We start from the raw sequence: 16,930 nt of genomic DNA on the forward strand, positions 1-16,930 counted from the left end.
CAATCTGTTTCGGAGAGGAAAAGCTGTGTATTTTTCTTATTTAAACCTCCTAAATCTGCTGGAGCATTAAAAATATTTGGCATTTCCACAGCACATTTCATTCCCAGCTCCAAATGCGTTTTACAGACATTCATTAATTAAGCCTTGCAAAACCTTGGGGAGCAAGGGAAGCAGTACTTATTAATTTGCTATTTGTGTTGCTGCAGCACACGGAGACCCCGGCCAGGACCTCGGGGCCTTGTTATTTTAGACACGACCTGCACAGAGGAGGAGATGTCAGCACGGGAAGAGGCCATGGATGGACCCTCCTGGTGTTCCATCCCCTGTCCCTGCTGGAATTTGGAGCTGCAGGAGCTCCCACCCAGCTCTCCCCCCTGCTCCAGGGGTGCTCTTTTTGTTGTTCTGGTGTTCCAAACATCTCATGGTTGTCCCACTTCCAGCTTGGCTTCACTTGACACCTCCCCCATTCTCCAGGGGTCACTTTATGGAATCATGGAGTTATTTAGGTTGGAAAAGACCTCCAAGACCGCTGAGTCCAAGCTGTGACTGATCCCCACCTTGTCCCCAGCCCAGAGCACCGAGTGCCACGTCCAGGAGCTCCTTAGACACCTCCAGAGATGGGGACTCCAAACCTCCCTGGGCAGCCCCTTCCAAGGCCAGACCACCCTTTCCATGAAGGAATTTTCCCAATATCCAACCTGAACCTCCCCTGGTGCAACTCAAGGCCATTCCCTCTTGTCCTGTTGTCCCCTGGGACTCCCCCCCGGCTGCCCCCTCCTGTCAGGGAGTTGTGCAGAGCCACAAGGTCCCCCCTGAGCCTCCTTTGCTCCCTCTGAGCCCCTTTCCCAGCTCCCTCAGCTGCTCCTCACCTGATCTGTAAAAGCCTTGAAACAAACGCTTTCCCTTTATTATTTTTAGGTCCACCCTGATATTTTAAGTGCAGCTATTTCTGTCCCACAAAGGGCTGTGGCCCTCTCCATCCCAGGTGGGAGCTGTGAATGTCACACCTCTGCTTCTCCTGCAGGAAAAGCGGGGCTGGGCTGGATGCCGTAAATGCCTTTCACATGTTCCCCAGATCCCAGTTAAACTGAACCCCAGAAGGTCTCTCAAAGCAGGAAAAATGCATTTATAAGCCCCTGGAAGGAAGATGTATTCCATAACTACTCTGGTGACCAGGCGTTCCGACTTGTGTCATGTGGAGAAGGAACTAAGGGGGGCCATTTCTTGTTATTTCATATCGCTGATGGGATTTTACCTCTGGCAGCAAATCCAGGGACTTTTTAGTTACCATTATTGTTTGATTTTATGGGCCATTTGATATTTATTTTTATTTCTCTTCGTTATTTGTTGAGTGCACTTAGCCCCCTTCCCCGAGCAGCCTGCCTTATATCTAAGGTGAATTTTATGACCAGTGTTAGCACAGCAATCTGAGCGACTCGCACAACTGTAATATATTTATCCCATGCACACAGTATATCCAGGCAGGCCTGGAAAAGCCTGGAATTCCTACTGTGGAGAGCAGTGGTCTGCCTGAAAAATCACAATTCTAACTGGACTGGGTTAAAAAAAAAAGAAAATTAATAAACTCCAAACTATTTACATTCTTCTTCTTTCTGATCTTGATTTCAAGCCTTCAGGATGTATTTGAGTCATATTTTCACCTTTTTTTTTTGTGTTTGTTTTTCCCCTTGCAAAACATGAGGTCTCTCCATGTACCTTTTGCTGCAAGCCAAGCTCTTGTGTATCCCACGGCTCCCACAGCTGGGCTTTAAAATCCACGGCCAACACTGGGAGAGTAATGACAAAATCATGAGCTGGCAGCGCTGCCTTTCCCTCCAACCTCCTCATTTCATCCTCCTCAGGAGCAGGAATTCCTCACAGCTCCCAGCACCAGCATCCAGGGTTTTTTTCCAATTTTTGTTAGATTTTTTTCCCAGCACAGGGTTTTTTTCCCAGTTCTTGTTAGATTTTTGGCTGCTTTATTTTCCCTTGTTGTGGAGGAGGCTGCGATGACCTCCCTCGCTCTTCCTTGGTGAAATCCCAGCTCCATCTCCTGCCTGCCCAGAGGGTGTGCTGGGGTTTCTCAGTGCCAGTGCTTCTCCCTGGTTTTATTCCCTCTGGATTTCTGCTCCACTGCTCCCTGCTAATCCCTGTGTAATCCTGGCGAGAGTGTGAGCCCAGGGAAGGTTGGGAATGCAGGCTGGGGTGTGTCTGCTGTGCCAGGAAGATGCACCAGCCTTTCTCCCTCCCTTTTATCCTGCCCCTTTGGTCACATTTCCCCATGGAGATGTTTTATCTCCTGGAGGCTGATGGAGGTGGATCATCCTCTCCTTTCCCCTGGAGCACCAGCACTGCCAGGATTGCAGAGAATTCCATGGTGGAGAGCGGCCACCAACCCCAGGGATGTGGGACCCCCAGGGATGTGGGACCCCCAGGGATATAGGACCCCCAGGGATGTGGGACTCCCAGGGATGTGGGACTCCCAGGGATGTGGGATACCCGAGTCCCTCAGGATGAGCTCTGTAGGCTCCCACCATCCCGGGATGCAGCCAAGCCCTGCAGGATCCCAGTTCCCCAATTCAAAGCCAATCCAACACAAGGAGCTCACCTCTGGCACAACACACTGGGAGAGCAGCATCCCTTCCCTGCTGGGATGGATTCCACCCCCAGGCAGTGTCACCCACCCTGTGGAGCAGCATTATCCAGCACAGATGAAACACGGAGTGTGGGAATGCTGTGCCCTGTGCTGGCGAGCGAGCGGGAGGAGCAGGAATGAGCAGGACACGGAGCGTGGAGCCACATGGGGTCCGGCCTGGGGGAAGGACCAACACCTTCTTGCAGGAATCTTGGGCTCCTTCCACTCCCACATGGAGACCTGATTCCTGCAGGAGCTGGCTCCCACTCAGCTGGCAGCACTGGCCATTCCCAGCACCGTTTGGCACCGCAGCGAGGCCACAATCCACCAGGTCCCCTCCGTGTCCAGCACGGAACCAGGGACGGCTCCAGGGGGGAGCAAGTGCTGCACCACCACCCTGGCACACTGGGGAGCCTGGTTGCCATCCACCCAGCCAAACCACAGCCACACATCCCAGCTTCCCCTGACCAGCTTGGCTGCACTCCTCACCTGGCAGGAGAACACACGGCCGCGCGAATAAACACGCAGGGAAGCGAAGCCCCTCGCGGCCCGGCCAGCGGGGCCTGCGTTCCAAGAAGTAATGAAGGCCAGGGAATGGAAAATGCCTGTCCCTGGCTGTGCTCCGAGGGTGCTCCACTTCCCCACGGCAGCGCCAGGGCCCAGCAGCTGTGCCAGGCCCGGCCAGCGGCACTGCACTCAACTCTGACATTTGAAGACGGAGGAATAATTTGGCTTCATTATCCTCCCCTTCCCCCCCGCCCCCCGAGCGGTCCCTCGAGCCGGGCTGGAATGTGCGTGGTAGGGACAGAACCAATCCCATTAGCACGAGGAGATTGTTTTTCGTTTGGTTTTGTTGTTGTTGAATCACCCACGGCTCCAGCTTGTTGGGGTAGGTCATAGGAAGGAGAGGAAGAGGAAGCCCATGGATGTGTTTTCCCATCCCTGGCACGGTGTTTCCCTGCCTGATTCCGGCAGCACCATGAGGTTTCCATCTTTGAAGGCCAGGTGGGCTTTGTGGTGGCTCCAGGCACGATTCTATGGAGAATTAGAATCCCTGCTCCTGTCCAGTTCCCCATCCCACTTCCTCATCCTTGCTCCATCGCTGCATAGGGATTTATCTCCATTGGGGTTAAAACTGAATTTACAGCTCTGTGTGTTGGTCAGGAATTCAGGATCACAGCCGTGTGCTGGCAGGAGCTGGGCCAGGAGCAGGGAGGGGCAGCTGGAGCTGCTGGAAAATATCCTTTCCCAGCTGAGACAGGAGCCCAGGCTCTGCTTCCATCACCTCCAAGAACCCTGCAGGTCCAAACCTGCTGTTCCACCCCGACTGGGGATTCTCATGGAAGACCCTTCTTCCTTCTGCAAGACAAGAATAAGAAACCTCTCCCCAACCTCTTTGTGTCCTGCAGCATCTCCCTGGAATGCAAGTGGGAAGGGGATGATTGGTCCCAAATCATGAAAAGGGACATTGGCACATGGACATCTCGGAGTCCTTCCCCTCCTGCTGACCCAGTCCTGGGATTTCTGCCCTCTGAGGCATCCCAAGAACCCCAGTGCTCTTCCCGAGCAGAGACATCCCAGAGGGACACGGCCCAGGGCTCCAGGACAAGGAGCTGCCAGTGCTCCTGAGGCACAGGGGAATGGGGTGAGAAATAGGGACAAACAGCACTGTCAGGAGCAGATGGCAGGAGGGGAGGGAAATCCATGCCTGGCCCAGCTCCTCCGCTGCAGTGTGTGAGCCTGGTGGAGCCAGGCCAGCTCCCGGCAGCTGAGATTCTCTGGAGGGGACAACAGCAGCCCAGTGCAGCCAGCAAGAGCAGCCAGGGCGTTGTCAACCCCAAATGCAGCTGGCAAGACCCCCACAACCCTCAGCACCCACTGCTGGCACGGAGACCGAGCCACAGCCAAGGAGGGAGATGCCACAGGGGTGTGTGGTGGGGGTGTGTGGTGGAGGTGTGGGGGGAAATTTGCTGGATTTTTCCCACTTTTTGAAGCTACTTCTTGCCACAGCATGACCAACACCTCCCAGCAACCCATCTGGGACTGGTTGTGGAGCTGTGGCTGGACATGGGGACAAATGGAGGTGAGTGTGGACAGAAGGACATGAGGATGGACACGAGGCCATGAGGATGGACACACGGGTGTGAGTGTGGGCACACAAATGCTCGCCCCAAGGACGTGACCCAGCACAGGCTCAGCGTGCCCCCATGCCCTCACCACCACCGTGGGCTGGAGGGTGTGATTCCACCACAGCCTGGCTTGCCCGTGGCTGATGGGGCCACACAGCACGAATTTTGCTTCCCCTGTGAAAAAGTAAAAAAGGGAGTGAGAAGGAAAAGGCGTCGGGTGGAAAAGCCCCCGGCTGCCTGCTGGGGGGAGTGGAACCAGCGAATTTCATGCGTCTCCTTCTCGTTAGAGTGGGGTCCCTCCTCACCTGCTCCTGGGCACAGTTTCCTGCACCCCGAGCCAGCAGTGAGGAATCTGACTCCAGTTTAAAGGCGAGGAGCTTGTCCACGGTCTGCAGCCCGGCTCCCATCCCAGGAGGGGACGCGCTCGGAGCCGCTGCCCGCGGCGGGCAGGGTTTGCCAGCTGTCTGCACCGATCTAGGGCCTTCCCACCTCCCCTCGCACCAGCCCGTGGTGGGGGACACAGACTGTGACAGAAAGACACCCCCTGAGGAGTGTCCCTGCCCACTGAGGGGCACTCGGTGGCCTGGGCCTGGCCCAGGGGTTCTTGGCCCCAAGTCATCAGATTGTGCCCACCTCAAAAGCTGCTCAGTGCTGGGCTCCATCTCTCAGCCCTTGCCTCTTATCCTGCCCTGCCGCCCCTCTGCTCACCCTGTAGCATCTCTGAGGACACCGTGCAAGCCCCCAAATCCCACTGTGGGCTGGGAAATGCGGCCAGGGCACCCACTCTGCCTCCCACTCTGGCCAAGGCTGCCCGCAGCATCCTCCCGCACAGGCAGCGAGCCGGGAACACCAACCCTCTCCACTCCATTTAGGGAAAACCCTCTCCTGTCCCCATCGTGCCGAGCCCTGTGCCACGGTCCCCTCCCCTCCAGCACCCGTGAGGGGGTGACATCGCACCCCCCATGGAGGGACAGGCAGGGGACGTGCTCCGGCAGCGGAGCCTGCTGGCAGGGAGCAGAGCAGGCCTTTGGAGATCCTTCTTTGGCCGTGACTCCTGCCAAGCACCCCGGCATCCATCCCCAGCACCTCTGCATCCCTGGCTCCGCATCCCGGGGAAAGCAGGCGGCGGAGGCAGCGCCAGCCACGGCTCCTCGGGGGCCCCGCGCCGCCGCTGGCTCCGAGGCCGGGACCCTGCTGAGCTACCGAAGTGCTGCGAGCCAGGCTCCAGCCCCTCGCGTGAGCTGTCCTGCCGTGCCTGGCACGGGAGAGCTCGGCTGCGGCGTGGGCACGGGCACCGTGCCAGGACAAACACGCGCCGGGGGAGAAAGGTGGGACATGCCAGCCCCCGGGCGTTGCGTGTGAGCTGGTGTGTGACACTGGTGTGACACTGGTGTGACACTGGTGTGTGATGCTGGTGTGTGACACTGGTGTGACACTGGTGTGTGACACTGGTGTGTGATGCTGGTGTGTGACACTGGTGTGACACTGGTGTGTGACACTGGTGTGTGATGCTGGTGTGTGATGCTGGTGTGTGATGCTGGTGTGTGACGCTGGTGTGTGACGCTGGTGTGTGACGCTGGTGTGTGATGCTGGTGTGTGACACTGGTGTGACACTGGTGTGTGACACTGGTGTGTGATGCTGGTGTGTGACACTGGTGTGACACTGGTGTGTGACACTGGTGTGTGATGCTGGTGTGTGACACTGGTGTGACACTGGTGTGTGACACTGGTGTGTGATGCTGGTGTGTGACGCTGGTGTGTGACGCTGGTGTGTGACGCTGGTGTGTGACACTTGTGCATGGCCCAACTGACACTTTCCCTCCTCGAAATGGTGCCCACGGGTGGTTTTCAGTGGGAAATGCCCTCTTTTCGCAACCCTTCCGTGTGCATGGAGCCCTCCCTGCTGCTGCAGACACTCTCCCAGCTGTCCCCTCCTTGCAGCTCGCAGGGGGATGTTTTGGGGTGCTTGACCCCCTGCCCACCCTCAGCACCCACCAGGCCCACCCACCCACGGGTGCTGCTGGCAGCTCCCACAGCATCTCCTCCCACACTTGATGCTGAATCTCCCAACCCAGCAGCAGAGAGGAGCTTTGCTCCACGTCCAAGCAGCCCAGCAGGGATTTCTCTCCGCTTTGCCAGAGGTTTCATCCCGGCTCAGTTTCCAGAACGGGAACAGCCCCATGCCCTCCTGCCGGCCCCGTGTGGGGGATCAAACCTGCTCCCATCCAGGGACGAGCACCCCATGAAGCCACCGACTCGCCCAGCTCTGGTACAAACCTTTTATTCTGTTCCCCCTCCCAGCTCAGGTCTGGCTTCGCCCTTTGGAGGCGAGGCCGGGAGGGCTCCACGGCCGTCCTTTCCCTGGAGCTCCGTCACGGGGATCGGGAGAGCTGCCGTGGCCGGAACATCACAGACTGCACCGAGCTTCACACGCGGCCGAAAAGCAACAACGAAAAGTGGACCCCAAAAACGGACACGAGACCCCCCCCACGCCCCCCCCCCCCAACCCGGTTCCCCAAACCCGGATATGTTGGATGGGTGAAAGTGATACGGAGCAGCACAAAACCGGTGGGGACGGGGACCAGAGCCCCCTGTCCCACCACACCACGGCCCCCTGGGAGCCACCGGCACACGGAGAGAGCCCAAAATCCCAGGGGAGGGAGTCGGGGGTAATAAGTTAATCTGTACAGACGTGTTAGGTGACACGGGGGTGGCGGGACCGACACCCTCCCGGCACAGGGGTGTCCCCGTGGGGCGCCGGGGGCCGAGGAGCCACAGGCCGGTGCAAATCAAACCACGGAACGATGCATGAAATCGAGTGGTGGAGAATGGGGGGCAGATGGGGAGGGAGGGGACCCCTCCATGCCCAGGGGCTGTGCCAGGGTGAGCTAAGGGGGGCCGTTCTTGGTCCCTCCGCCCGCTTCCAGGGCAGCACTGTGAGCCCAGGGACACAGAGACCGGGTCCTGCTATCAGCTACAGCCCCGCGGGCTGCTCCCAGCATGGGGCAGGGATGCCGAGCCCAGGATGGAGCCGTCCCAGCAGCTCCCACCTCCTGTCCGAGCTTGAAGCCGGGACAACGCCGCCTCATCCCCTGCTTGGTCCCACCAGCGACTTGTTGGCACCGGGGCCATCTCCCCAAGGGCATCACGGAGCAGGGAAGGGAAGGAGCCATCCCAGGGCCCCTCCACAGCTCCGGGAAGGAGCCGGCTGGGTGCTCGCGTGGGCACGGAGGCGGCGGGATCCGCTCCTGTCTCCGGCTGCCAACGCCAAATCCATTCGCCACGTTTCGGCTCCCCGAGGCAATCGGCTCCGGCCGGCGGAAGGGAGTTCCCAGGGCCGGGGCCGGCGCCTCGGAGGCTCAGCCCAAGGTGGGAGGCCGGGGATGTGCCGAGCCAAAGCTCAGAAGGCTGCAGACACTCTCCATCCCCCACCGCAGCCGGCTCCCTCCTGCCCAGCGCTGGACCCATGCCCGGAGGGCTGCGGGGCCCCGGCGGCTCCGGGCGGGAGGAGACAGAGAGTCCCGCTCCGGGGACGGGCTCCCTCCGGCCTCCCCGCTCTGGCAGCTCCCCTCTTGGCTCTGGAAGCCAGGATCCCAGCTAACAGAACATCCCTGGAGGAGGCAGAGCCGCTGCCCGGCTCCTGGAGCCTCCTCCACAGCGGCCGTGCCTGGGGAGGAGAGCGGGACCCAGCCGGACCCAGGGGTGCCCCTCTGGGAGCTGGGGACGTGGGACAGCCGGAGGGGCAGCGGAGCAGGGTCGGGACGATGCCGTGGGGATGGTGACAGGGAGGTGGAGGTGGTGGGAAGGGGTGGGAGCGCTACAGGATGGTCTTGTCCAGGTCGACTTTGAGGGGCAGCGGCCCCGCGTCCTCCCCGCCGTGTGCAGGGCACAGAGTGACAGCGATGACGGGCGGCAGGGGGAAGGTGCCGGGGCCATCCAGGTCCTCCAGGTACTCCTTGTCCCCGTTGATGCTCAGAGGCTGGAAGAGAGGCAGAGACAACCGTGCAGCCCCGGAGCAGGGGGCAGGACCCCCTCACCCCCACCAGGGAACACCACGGCGCTGGCTGTGGATGCACCTCACACCCCGCATGGTGACTGGGGACCACAAACACGGCAATGTCCCCCGCAGCCGTGACATGTGTCCCCGGCACCCCGGGGGTTGTGCTCACCCCATACCTGGGTCTTGACGTGCTGCTCGGGGGCGGTCACCAGGCTGGCACAGCTGAGCCACAGCATCACCATGATGGAGAGGAAGAGGCAGGCGGCCAGGATCCAGCGAGGAAGGCCCGAGCGCCTGTAGCACCCCACCACCCCCCGCCAAAGAGAAGGGACGAGTTTATGGCAGGGCACGGGGTGGGAAATGGGGCTGGGGGGGATCTGCTCTGCCACGTCCAGCAGGTCCCAGACCACCTACTTGGACATGCAGCCGAGGAAGTCGTGCTCCTGCTGCGGGGGCTCCGGGGGGTGTGCCTTGGCTTTGCCCTGCGGCTCCTTCACGGGGGGCTTGTCCCCCTTTGCCCGCGGGCCTGGGAGGGGAGAGGCGATGCTGAACCTGGGCACCCACGTGGGCACACCCACCATGATCGCCATCCCCTTGCCAGCACGTGATGGGGGTCCCGCTGAGGGGCACAGAGGATCCCAGCAGCTTCATGGAGCAGGGCCCCATCAAGAGCTCCCCCGGCGTGGGTGGGGGTGTGGGAAGCTGATCAGACCCGAGAAGAGGGAAATTTGTTCAGCTCTGGAGGACATGGATGGGAGCCAGGAGGGCTCGGACGCTCCCAACCCTCTCCCATCAGCCTGGACCCCCCCGCACCTGTGTGGGGCTGGGGGATGCGAGGGCTGGATCCCGATCCCGGTCCCGGCTGTGCTGGCTGCATCTCCAGTGCCTCGGGTGCTGGATACTCCATCTCAGGCTGGGACTGGGTCAGCAGGGAAAGAGGGAGAAGGCAGTGAGGAAGGGGGTCCCCACCCCTCTGGGCAGCCCTCAGAGAGGGTCCTGGGGACACCCCCACCTGAAACACCACGACTTTGCCATCGTCCGCCTGCAGGTAGAAGGTCCAGGTGGAGGAGATGAAGCTCTGGGCAGAGCTGACGATGTCGTTGCAGAAGGTGGAGACCAAATCCAACATGGAAAATGACGGTGCTTTCAGCTCCAGGGTCTGCAAAGGAGCAGGGACATCGCGTCACCGCTGTCCCCTCGTCACCCACCCCGGCGGGCAACGTCGCACCCCGAGGTCGTGGCTGGGTTGAGCTGGGTGCTCAGGTCTGGGCTCAGCCTGCTTCTCCCAGGGGTGGAAAGGGATGTGCCAGGACCATGGTCCAGCCCCAGGAGGGTCACCAAGTGAGGGCTGTGGTCCCTGGAGTGACCACCCAGCTGTGGGGCCATCACCGAGCCCCAGGACCGTCCCTCCGGGGTGGGATCACCCTGCTCTGCCAGAGACAATGGGAGCAGAGCAGCCGCGATGCCGAGGGCGTTCCTCTCCTGGCAGCCTCTCGGTGCCCTGGATTCTTGGCCGTCGCGGCAGTTTGTTATTTTTAAAGCATCCCTGCTGGAATCCGCTTGGCTGCTCCCTGCCACTGGCTCTGAACATTTTCCGACAGCCCCTTGCACGGTCAAACCAGCAAACAGGAAATAAATAGGTCAGATTCTGTATCTAATTATTATGCTAAATCTGCTTTGCCTGCTCGTCTGGGAACCCGAGGAAAAATGCTCTGGGTGGGTGGAGGGGGTGAGGGCCCTCCCTGTCACCCCCGGTCACTCCCAGATGCTCATCCCTGACCGTGGAGAGGGGCTGGGAAATGGGATCAGACAGTGGGAAGGTCTTAAAACCAGGCTGCAAAGTGGTTGTTCAAAAGAGCTTTTCACTCTTTTTACGGCGCGGGTTCATCTTTGCCTGCACGTGCATGAAGCCAAAAGCCTCTTCCTTGGGCCAAAGTCTGATTTAATTAATTGGGCAAAAGCTGAATTAATTAAATGTAGGAGGACAAAGTGTTGCTAATTGCTGGGAAGGATAACAAATCAAAACTGGGGGAATCTGCCACGATCCCTGGTCAGATCCTCTCGCCCTGGGAATTCCCTGTGGTCGCCCTGCCTGGCCCAAGCCAAGTCCAGCCCAGTTGAGCCCAGTCCAGCCCAGTTAACTTGCTTTTTATACTTGGAACAAAGCAGCTGGTGGTGGTATGGATCAACCTGGTACATCTGGAGCTCCCATCCACCTGGATGGAGGGATGGATGGATGGATGGATGGAGGGATGGAGGGATGGATGGAGGGATGGATGGATGGATGGGTGGATGGAGGGATGGATGGAGGGATGGATGGATGGATGGATGGATGGATGGATGGATGGATGGAGGGATGGATGGAGGGATGGAGGGATGGATGGGTGGATGGGTGGATGGAGGGATGGAGGGATGGAGGGATGGAGGGATGGATGGATGGATGGATGGATGGATGGATGGAGGGATGGATGGAGGGATGGATGGATGGTTGGAGGGATGGATGGGCTGCACATGAGGGATGTCCCCCATCCTGAGGGAGAGGAGGGACTGTGCTGAGCTCCTGTGGGAGGAAGAGTTTCCCCATCTCCCCTCACCTTCTCCTTCCTGCTTTCCTCCACCTCGGGCAGCTGCTTGTGGCACCCAGTCACGCACCCGAACTGCTCCTCTGCGTTGCCGTAGGCTTCAGCACACGCTGGGAGAGAGGACAGCTCAGGGTTAGGGGGTGCTCAGTCCCCGGGACCCCCACCCCCTCCCCACTGACACCCAGGACGTGTCACTCTGCACCCGCTCGCTGCGGGGCTGAGCGGGGCGGGACGCTCCGGAGGCTCTCGGGTGTCACACTGCTCCCGGTGGGACGTGGGGATCCCCCCGGGACGGCGTTTGGGGCGCGGGGGCCGCTCGGCCACCGGCTCCTCTCACCTGCTTCGCACTCGGCTCTGGTCGTGTTGAGCTCGGCGCTCGCATCCACGAAGTGACAGATGGAGAACAGCCGGCAGCCCCGGTAACAGGCGTTGAGAACAGCATCCTGCGGCGAGGAGGAGGAGAGCGTGGAGCTGGCACCGGGCTCAGCCCGGTGGCTGCGCCGGACCCCCCCTCACGCGGCCCCCCGCACCCAGCTGGGGGGCACCGGGCAGCGCCGCCCCCGCCCAGGACCCTGCTCAGGGCTGGCACCCCAAATTTGGAGTTTCCAGAGGAGGGGGAGCTGCCCCGCGGCCCCCGGGTGCTCCCCATGGAGGGTTTGCACATGGCCAAGTCCTTGTGGAGGGCATGCAGGGTTCCCTCATCTCTGCTGGCACCATCCAGGCCCTGGCATGGGCTGGCAGGAGGTGGGGGTGCACTGCTCTGGGAGGGGGGTACAGATTTGGGGGGCTGCGAACACACTGAGGGGGTGTGGGGGGCCCACAGAGCCCACACAGGGGTCACCAGAAATGTGCGGGCTCAGGGCAAACGGGTGACGCTGCGGGCACCCCAAAGCAGTGGGGATGCCCTCGCTGGGGGCACCCCAAAGGTGCTGCAGGAGATCACCGGTGCCTCCCCCGGTGCCCCCCATGTTGCTCCCACGAGGGGGTGGCCCAGTGTGGGGCTGCATGGCACAGATGCCTGTCACGGGTGTCCCCGCTGCTCCTGGTGGCCCTGCTGCCCCCATTCCTCCCGGTCCCCTCCAATACTCCCGGTGCCCCTGGTGTCCCCCACGGTGCCCCCGATGCTCCTGGTGCTCCCAGGGTGCCGTGATGCTCCCCATGCCCCCAGTACCCCCACTGACCCCGATGCTCCTGATGCTCCCCATGCCCCTGCTGTCTCCCAGTACCCCCAGTGCTCCCAGTGCCCCCGATGCTGCTGGTGCCCCCGATGCTATTGACGCTCCCCATGCCCCCGGTGCCCTCCCCGAGCCCCGGTGCCCCGGTGCCCCAGACTCACGGCGGCGGCCCGGCGCTGCAGGCTGCGGCCGCACTGCCCGCGGCACCCGCCGGTGTCTCCCAGCTGCGGCGAGAAGGGGTCGGTGGCGGCGACGGCGGCGGCAGCGACGGCGAGAAGGGCCAGGCCGAGGGCGAGCAGGGCCCGGGGCCGGCGGGCCGGGGCGGCCATGGCGGGCGCGGAGCGGAGCGGAACGGAGAGGAGCCGAGCGCACCCACCGCCGCCGCCGCCGCCGCCGCCGCCGCCGCCGGCCCCGCCGTGACGCGCCGTGCGCCGGGCGGGGGGAGCCGGGGGCGGGGGGAGCCGCCGCAGCTTGCCGCAGATCCACCGGCACCGGCACCGGCACCGGCACCGGCACCGGGAGGGGAGGATGAACGAGGGGTGCGGGAGGATGGGGGATGCTCGGGCACTGGGGGATGAGGGATACCCCGGGATGCAGGAGAAGGGGCAAGGGGGTCCAAGGACCAGAGATGCACAGAAATTGGGGGATGCATGGACACCAGGGAATGCAGGAGGACAAAGGGGACATGGGAACCAGGAGATTCCCAGGGACCAGAGGGTGGAGGGAGACCACAGAATAAGGGGGGCACTGGGGGATGCAGGAAGGTTCAGGGGGACCGGGGGATGTGCAGGGACATAACAGGACTGGGGGCCACCCTGACACCCGTGGCACAGAGGGGCTGGGGAGGGCAGGGGGACTGAGGGGATGGCTGGGGACCGGGATCACACTGGCACTGGTGCCACCCACATGGACCATCCCCTCAGGAGGGGATCAGCCCCTTGTCCCCAGGGTCCCCAGCCAGTGTTAGACCCCACTGTGCCACCCTCTGTGTCCTCGAGGACTCCCCAAGTCACCTTCATGCCTCCCGTCCTCACCCTCGCTCTGCAGGGCCCCCCCGACTGGCGCTGGGCTCTCCCTGACACCCCAAATTTACAGCCGTGATCTCCCAGGGTTTAAAGGACATCAAAGGCACCGCCTGGGCCCCGCTCCCTCCGTGCCCCCCCTCACCCGTGCCCCTTATTTACGGCAGCACCCCAAAGTAGGCCCAGGAGGGGGAGGAGGAGGAGGAGGGCTGGGGGCTTCGCTAACCTCCGGCTCTAATGGGGAACACATGGCAAGACCCCAGCGCGGGGAAGGGGGGGTCTCCCTGTCCCAGCTGAGGATTGAGGGGTGCTCCATGCCCTGGGGCAGGGAGAGAGGGCTCGGGGGTGCTGGGGCAGCGCAGCCCGTGCCCCCCCGGGAGCAGGGAGCGGGGCCTCTCCTCGCCCCGCCAGCTTATTCATCTTATTAATCAAAGCAGGGCCGGCAGAAAATGAGCTGCGGCCGGGCCGGCGGGGCTGCCAGGGCGCTGCGCTCCCCTTCCCCCTCCTGGAGCCCCGCCAGCCCCGGCCCCGGGTCCGGCACCGGTGACGAATGGCCGAGAAAATGGGATAGATTGGGCGCTGTCACCATAAATCACAGCACCGCGCCGCAGGTGGGGCTCCCACCGGCGGCAGGGACAGAGCCCCGGACCCCCGGGGGCACCGGGATGCTCCGGATGGGATGGCCGGTGGGCATCGCTCCTGCTGCACCTGCCCGCGCTCCATGCGCTCACCTTTCCACGGGAAAAAAAGCCTTTCTCAGGCAAAACCATCCAAGTTGGCAAATATTTGCTGCCCTCCCTCCTCCCCTCTCCAGAAACACTCGATGCCTTTCGCGTTTATCACTACTGATCTACATTTTTTCCCTCGGAGCCTTTCGGGAGGCTTCAGGCTCCCCCCACATTGGCTGGGGCGTCCCCACGGTCCCCTCCATGGGCAGAGGACCCTTCACTCGATGTCCCAGCCCTGCAGAGCCCATCCCTCGTGCTCAAGCACCCTCTTGACATTTTTTTCCCTCCTCCAAAGCTCCTCAGATTCCGTCACGGGACTCTTTGTGCTTCCCAAAGCAAACAGAGGCGGGAAGGTGCGGCCACCCTGAGGATGCTCTGGAGGGAAAGGCTGGGGGGGCGGCAGGGAAGGGGTTAAGAGGGTTATAAATTACCCATGGATGTGGAAATGTGACTGAGAGGAATAGAAAGCAAACTCTGCCTGCTGGATTCTTTGCATTTCTTGCCTCTTTATTTTTCCCCCAGGTCACTTTAAAAGGATGCAGGCAGTCGAGGCAGCTCCACTGCGCCTCTCCTCCCGCTTTTCCCGGGGTTTTGGGCTTTTTTTCTTGTTTGTTTTTTACACCCTGGCCCTTGAGCCAGATGCTGTCTGCGTCCAAGGATTTTATGGAGTGAGCTCTGGCTGGGAAATCAAGTAATTAGATTAATTCAGGGCCCTGGTGACACATGACGGAGGGTGGCGGGAAGGTGACGGCTGGTGGGAAGCTGGACCGAGGATGCTCAGAGCGGCTCTGGGGATGTCACCAAGGTCAGCCGGGTCCATCTGGGGGGAGTCACGTCCCGCCTGGGCAGAGCAGAGAGTTTGTGGCAGGGAGCTGGGCCCCATGGCCAGATCCTGCACCGCAGCGGGGCAGAGAGGCCCTGGGAACGAAGCCACGCCGGGGGGGCAGCCGGACCCGCCGGCCTCGGGGGACCCCCGTGCTGACGCCGACAGCCCGGGCCGGGGGTCAGAGGGGGGGTCCGGGCTGGATCCTGCCTCCGGCCGGTGCCTGTGAGTGCGGCGGCTCGTGGGCCGGAGGGAGCAGCTTTAAAGGTCACTGTCAAAGGGCAGCGCTGACCACAGCTGCCGCTGACCGGCCGCTGCTGACTCAGAGCGCGGGAGAGCGGCTCAGTCACCTCCGGCTGCTCCCGGACGGGTCCTGACGCCACACCCTGGCACTGCCCGGGGTTGGGGACCGCTCAGGGCTCGCTCTGTCCCGCAGCCTGTCCCCATCCCACAGGTGCTGCTGTGAGCTGGGAGGTCAAATGTCCCTGTGCCAGCTGGGGTGACACCCCGCGATGTGCCAGGTGACACCGGTGGGGACCGACGCTCTCCTCCCGACACCGCTGTCCCCCCGTCTTCCCCCTGTACCTCAAGCACAGCCTCAAGCCACCTTCTGATGATTCCTCAGGTCACCCGCGTCCTCTCTGCCAGCACCAGGGTGGGGTCAGCCCCTCCCCGGGAACCCCCCCATCCCTGGCTCCGCTAAATCCCACATTCCGGGTGCGAGCTGAGGAGCCTGGCCAGAGATGGAGAAAACAGATGGGGGAAGGGTCTGGGCAGTGCAGGTGGGCAGCCGGGGTGGCCGCAGCTCCCGGCTCCAGCTCCAGAGGGGGAATTTCTCCTTTTCCCGCAGCACCCACCGCTGGCTGCGGTCCCAGGGTGGCTTCCCGGGGGGACGCGGGCGGTGGGTCGGGATCGCGGGCGGCCGCCAGCCCCCGGGGCAGCCGTGATTCACTCGGCCAGACTGCGGCCGCTGGAGCTGAAGTTTCTCAGGCTGGGTGGCTCCCGGAGCCTGACATTTTTGGGAAATTTCAACAGAAACAGTTCAGAAGCTTCCAAAAAACAGGACGATGGGAAAAGGCATTGTTTGGGCTCCCTCCGCCTCTCGTTTCTTATTGTGTTTTCTAATCCCTGCGATCCCTGCTGGTGCCCAACACCTCGGAGCCCTACCCAGTGTCACCCCCCGGCTCCCCCCACCCCGAATCCGTGGGGCACCCCCGGCCACCCAGGTGTCCCCTGCCACCCTCCACCTTCCCGGCAGGGAATGGTGTCCCCGCTCCTCCCAGCTGGGGACACGCCACACGTGGGGACAGTGGCCTTGCCATGACCAGGACCTGCTGTCCCGGGGTCTGTGACCTGTCTGGGGGTCTGCAGAGCTCTCGGTGCCACCGAGACCCCGGCCGGGGGCATGGGGGGGGGGACACTGGAGGATGCCCAAGTGGGTGGCTTGGCCCCGATGCTGGTGGCACAACCAGATGTGCCACCACCCCTGGGGACAAACGCAGCCCCAGTCTGGGGGGACTTGGAGCCATTTGGGGTGCTTTTCCCACTTTTTTGGGGTTTCGAGGAGAGAAGCCCGGAGATGATGGATTCGACAGAAAACATCGGGATTTATGGGATGATATTCCTGTTTTCAACCCAAAAGTAAGTAATAACAGGGGTTTAGGTCTTATAGGCGCTTGGAGCGTGGGGAAGCCGCGGCGGGGGGGCCCCGTTCAGCGGCGAGAGCGGCCCCGGGGGCGCGGGAGGGTCCGCGGCGGCCGCGCGTGAGTCACCCGTGGGCCGGCGGCCCCGGGGCGGCTCTTACTCACCTACCGGGGGGGTCGGGGGGAGCGGGAC

At 62.1% G+C, this 16,930-nt stretch overlaps 1 protein-coding gene across 1 annotated transcript; it reads right to left on the reverse strand.

Annotated features, from left to right (window-relative positions):
• Positions 1-8,581: 8,581 nt before the first annotated feature.
• TMEM59L (transmembrane protein 59 like) lies at positions 8,582-12,850 on the reverse strand (the record flags this gene model as incomplete). Its single annotated transcript, XM_082298105.1, has 8 exons — positions 8,582-8,743; positions 8,941-9,058; positions 9,179-9,290; positions 9,578-9,683; positions 9,777-9,923; positions 11,359-11,456; positions 11,684-11,789; positions 12,683-12,850. The coding sequence occupies 8 exons, from the start codon at positions 12,848-12,850 to the stop codon at positions 8,582-8,584; spliced, it is 1,017 nt and encodes a 338-aa protein (XP_082154231.1).
• Positions 12,851-16,930: the final 4,080 nt, after the last annotated feature.

The sequence above is a fragment of the Coloeus monedula genome, assembly GCF_965178545.1.
Source record: "Coloeus monedula genome assembly, chromosome: 27".
NCBI classification, from domain to species: Eukaryota; Metazoa; Chordata; class Aves; order Passeriformes; family Corvidae; genus Coloeus; species Coloeus monedula.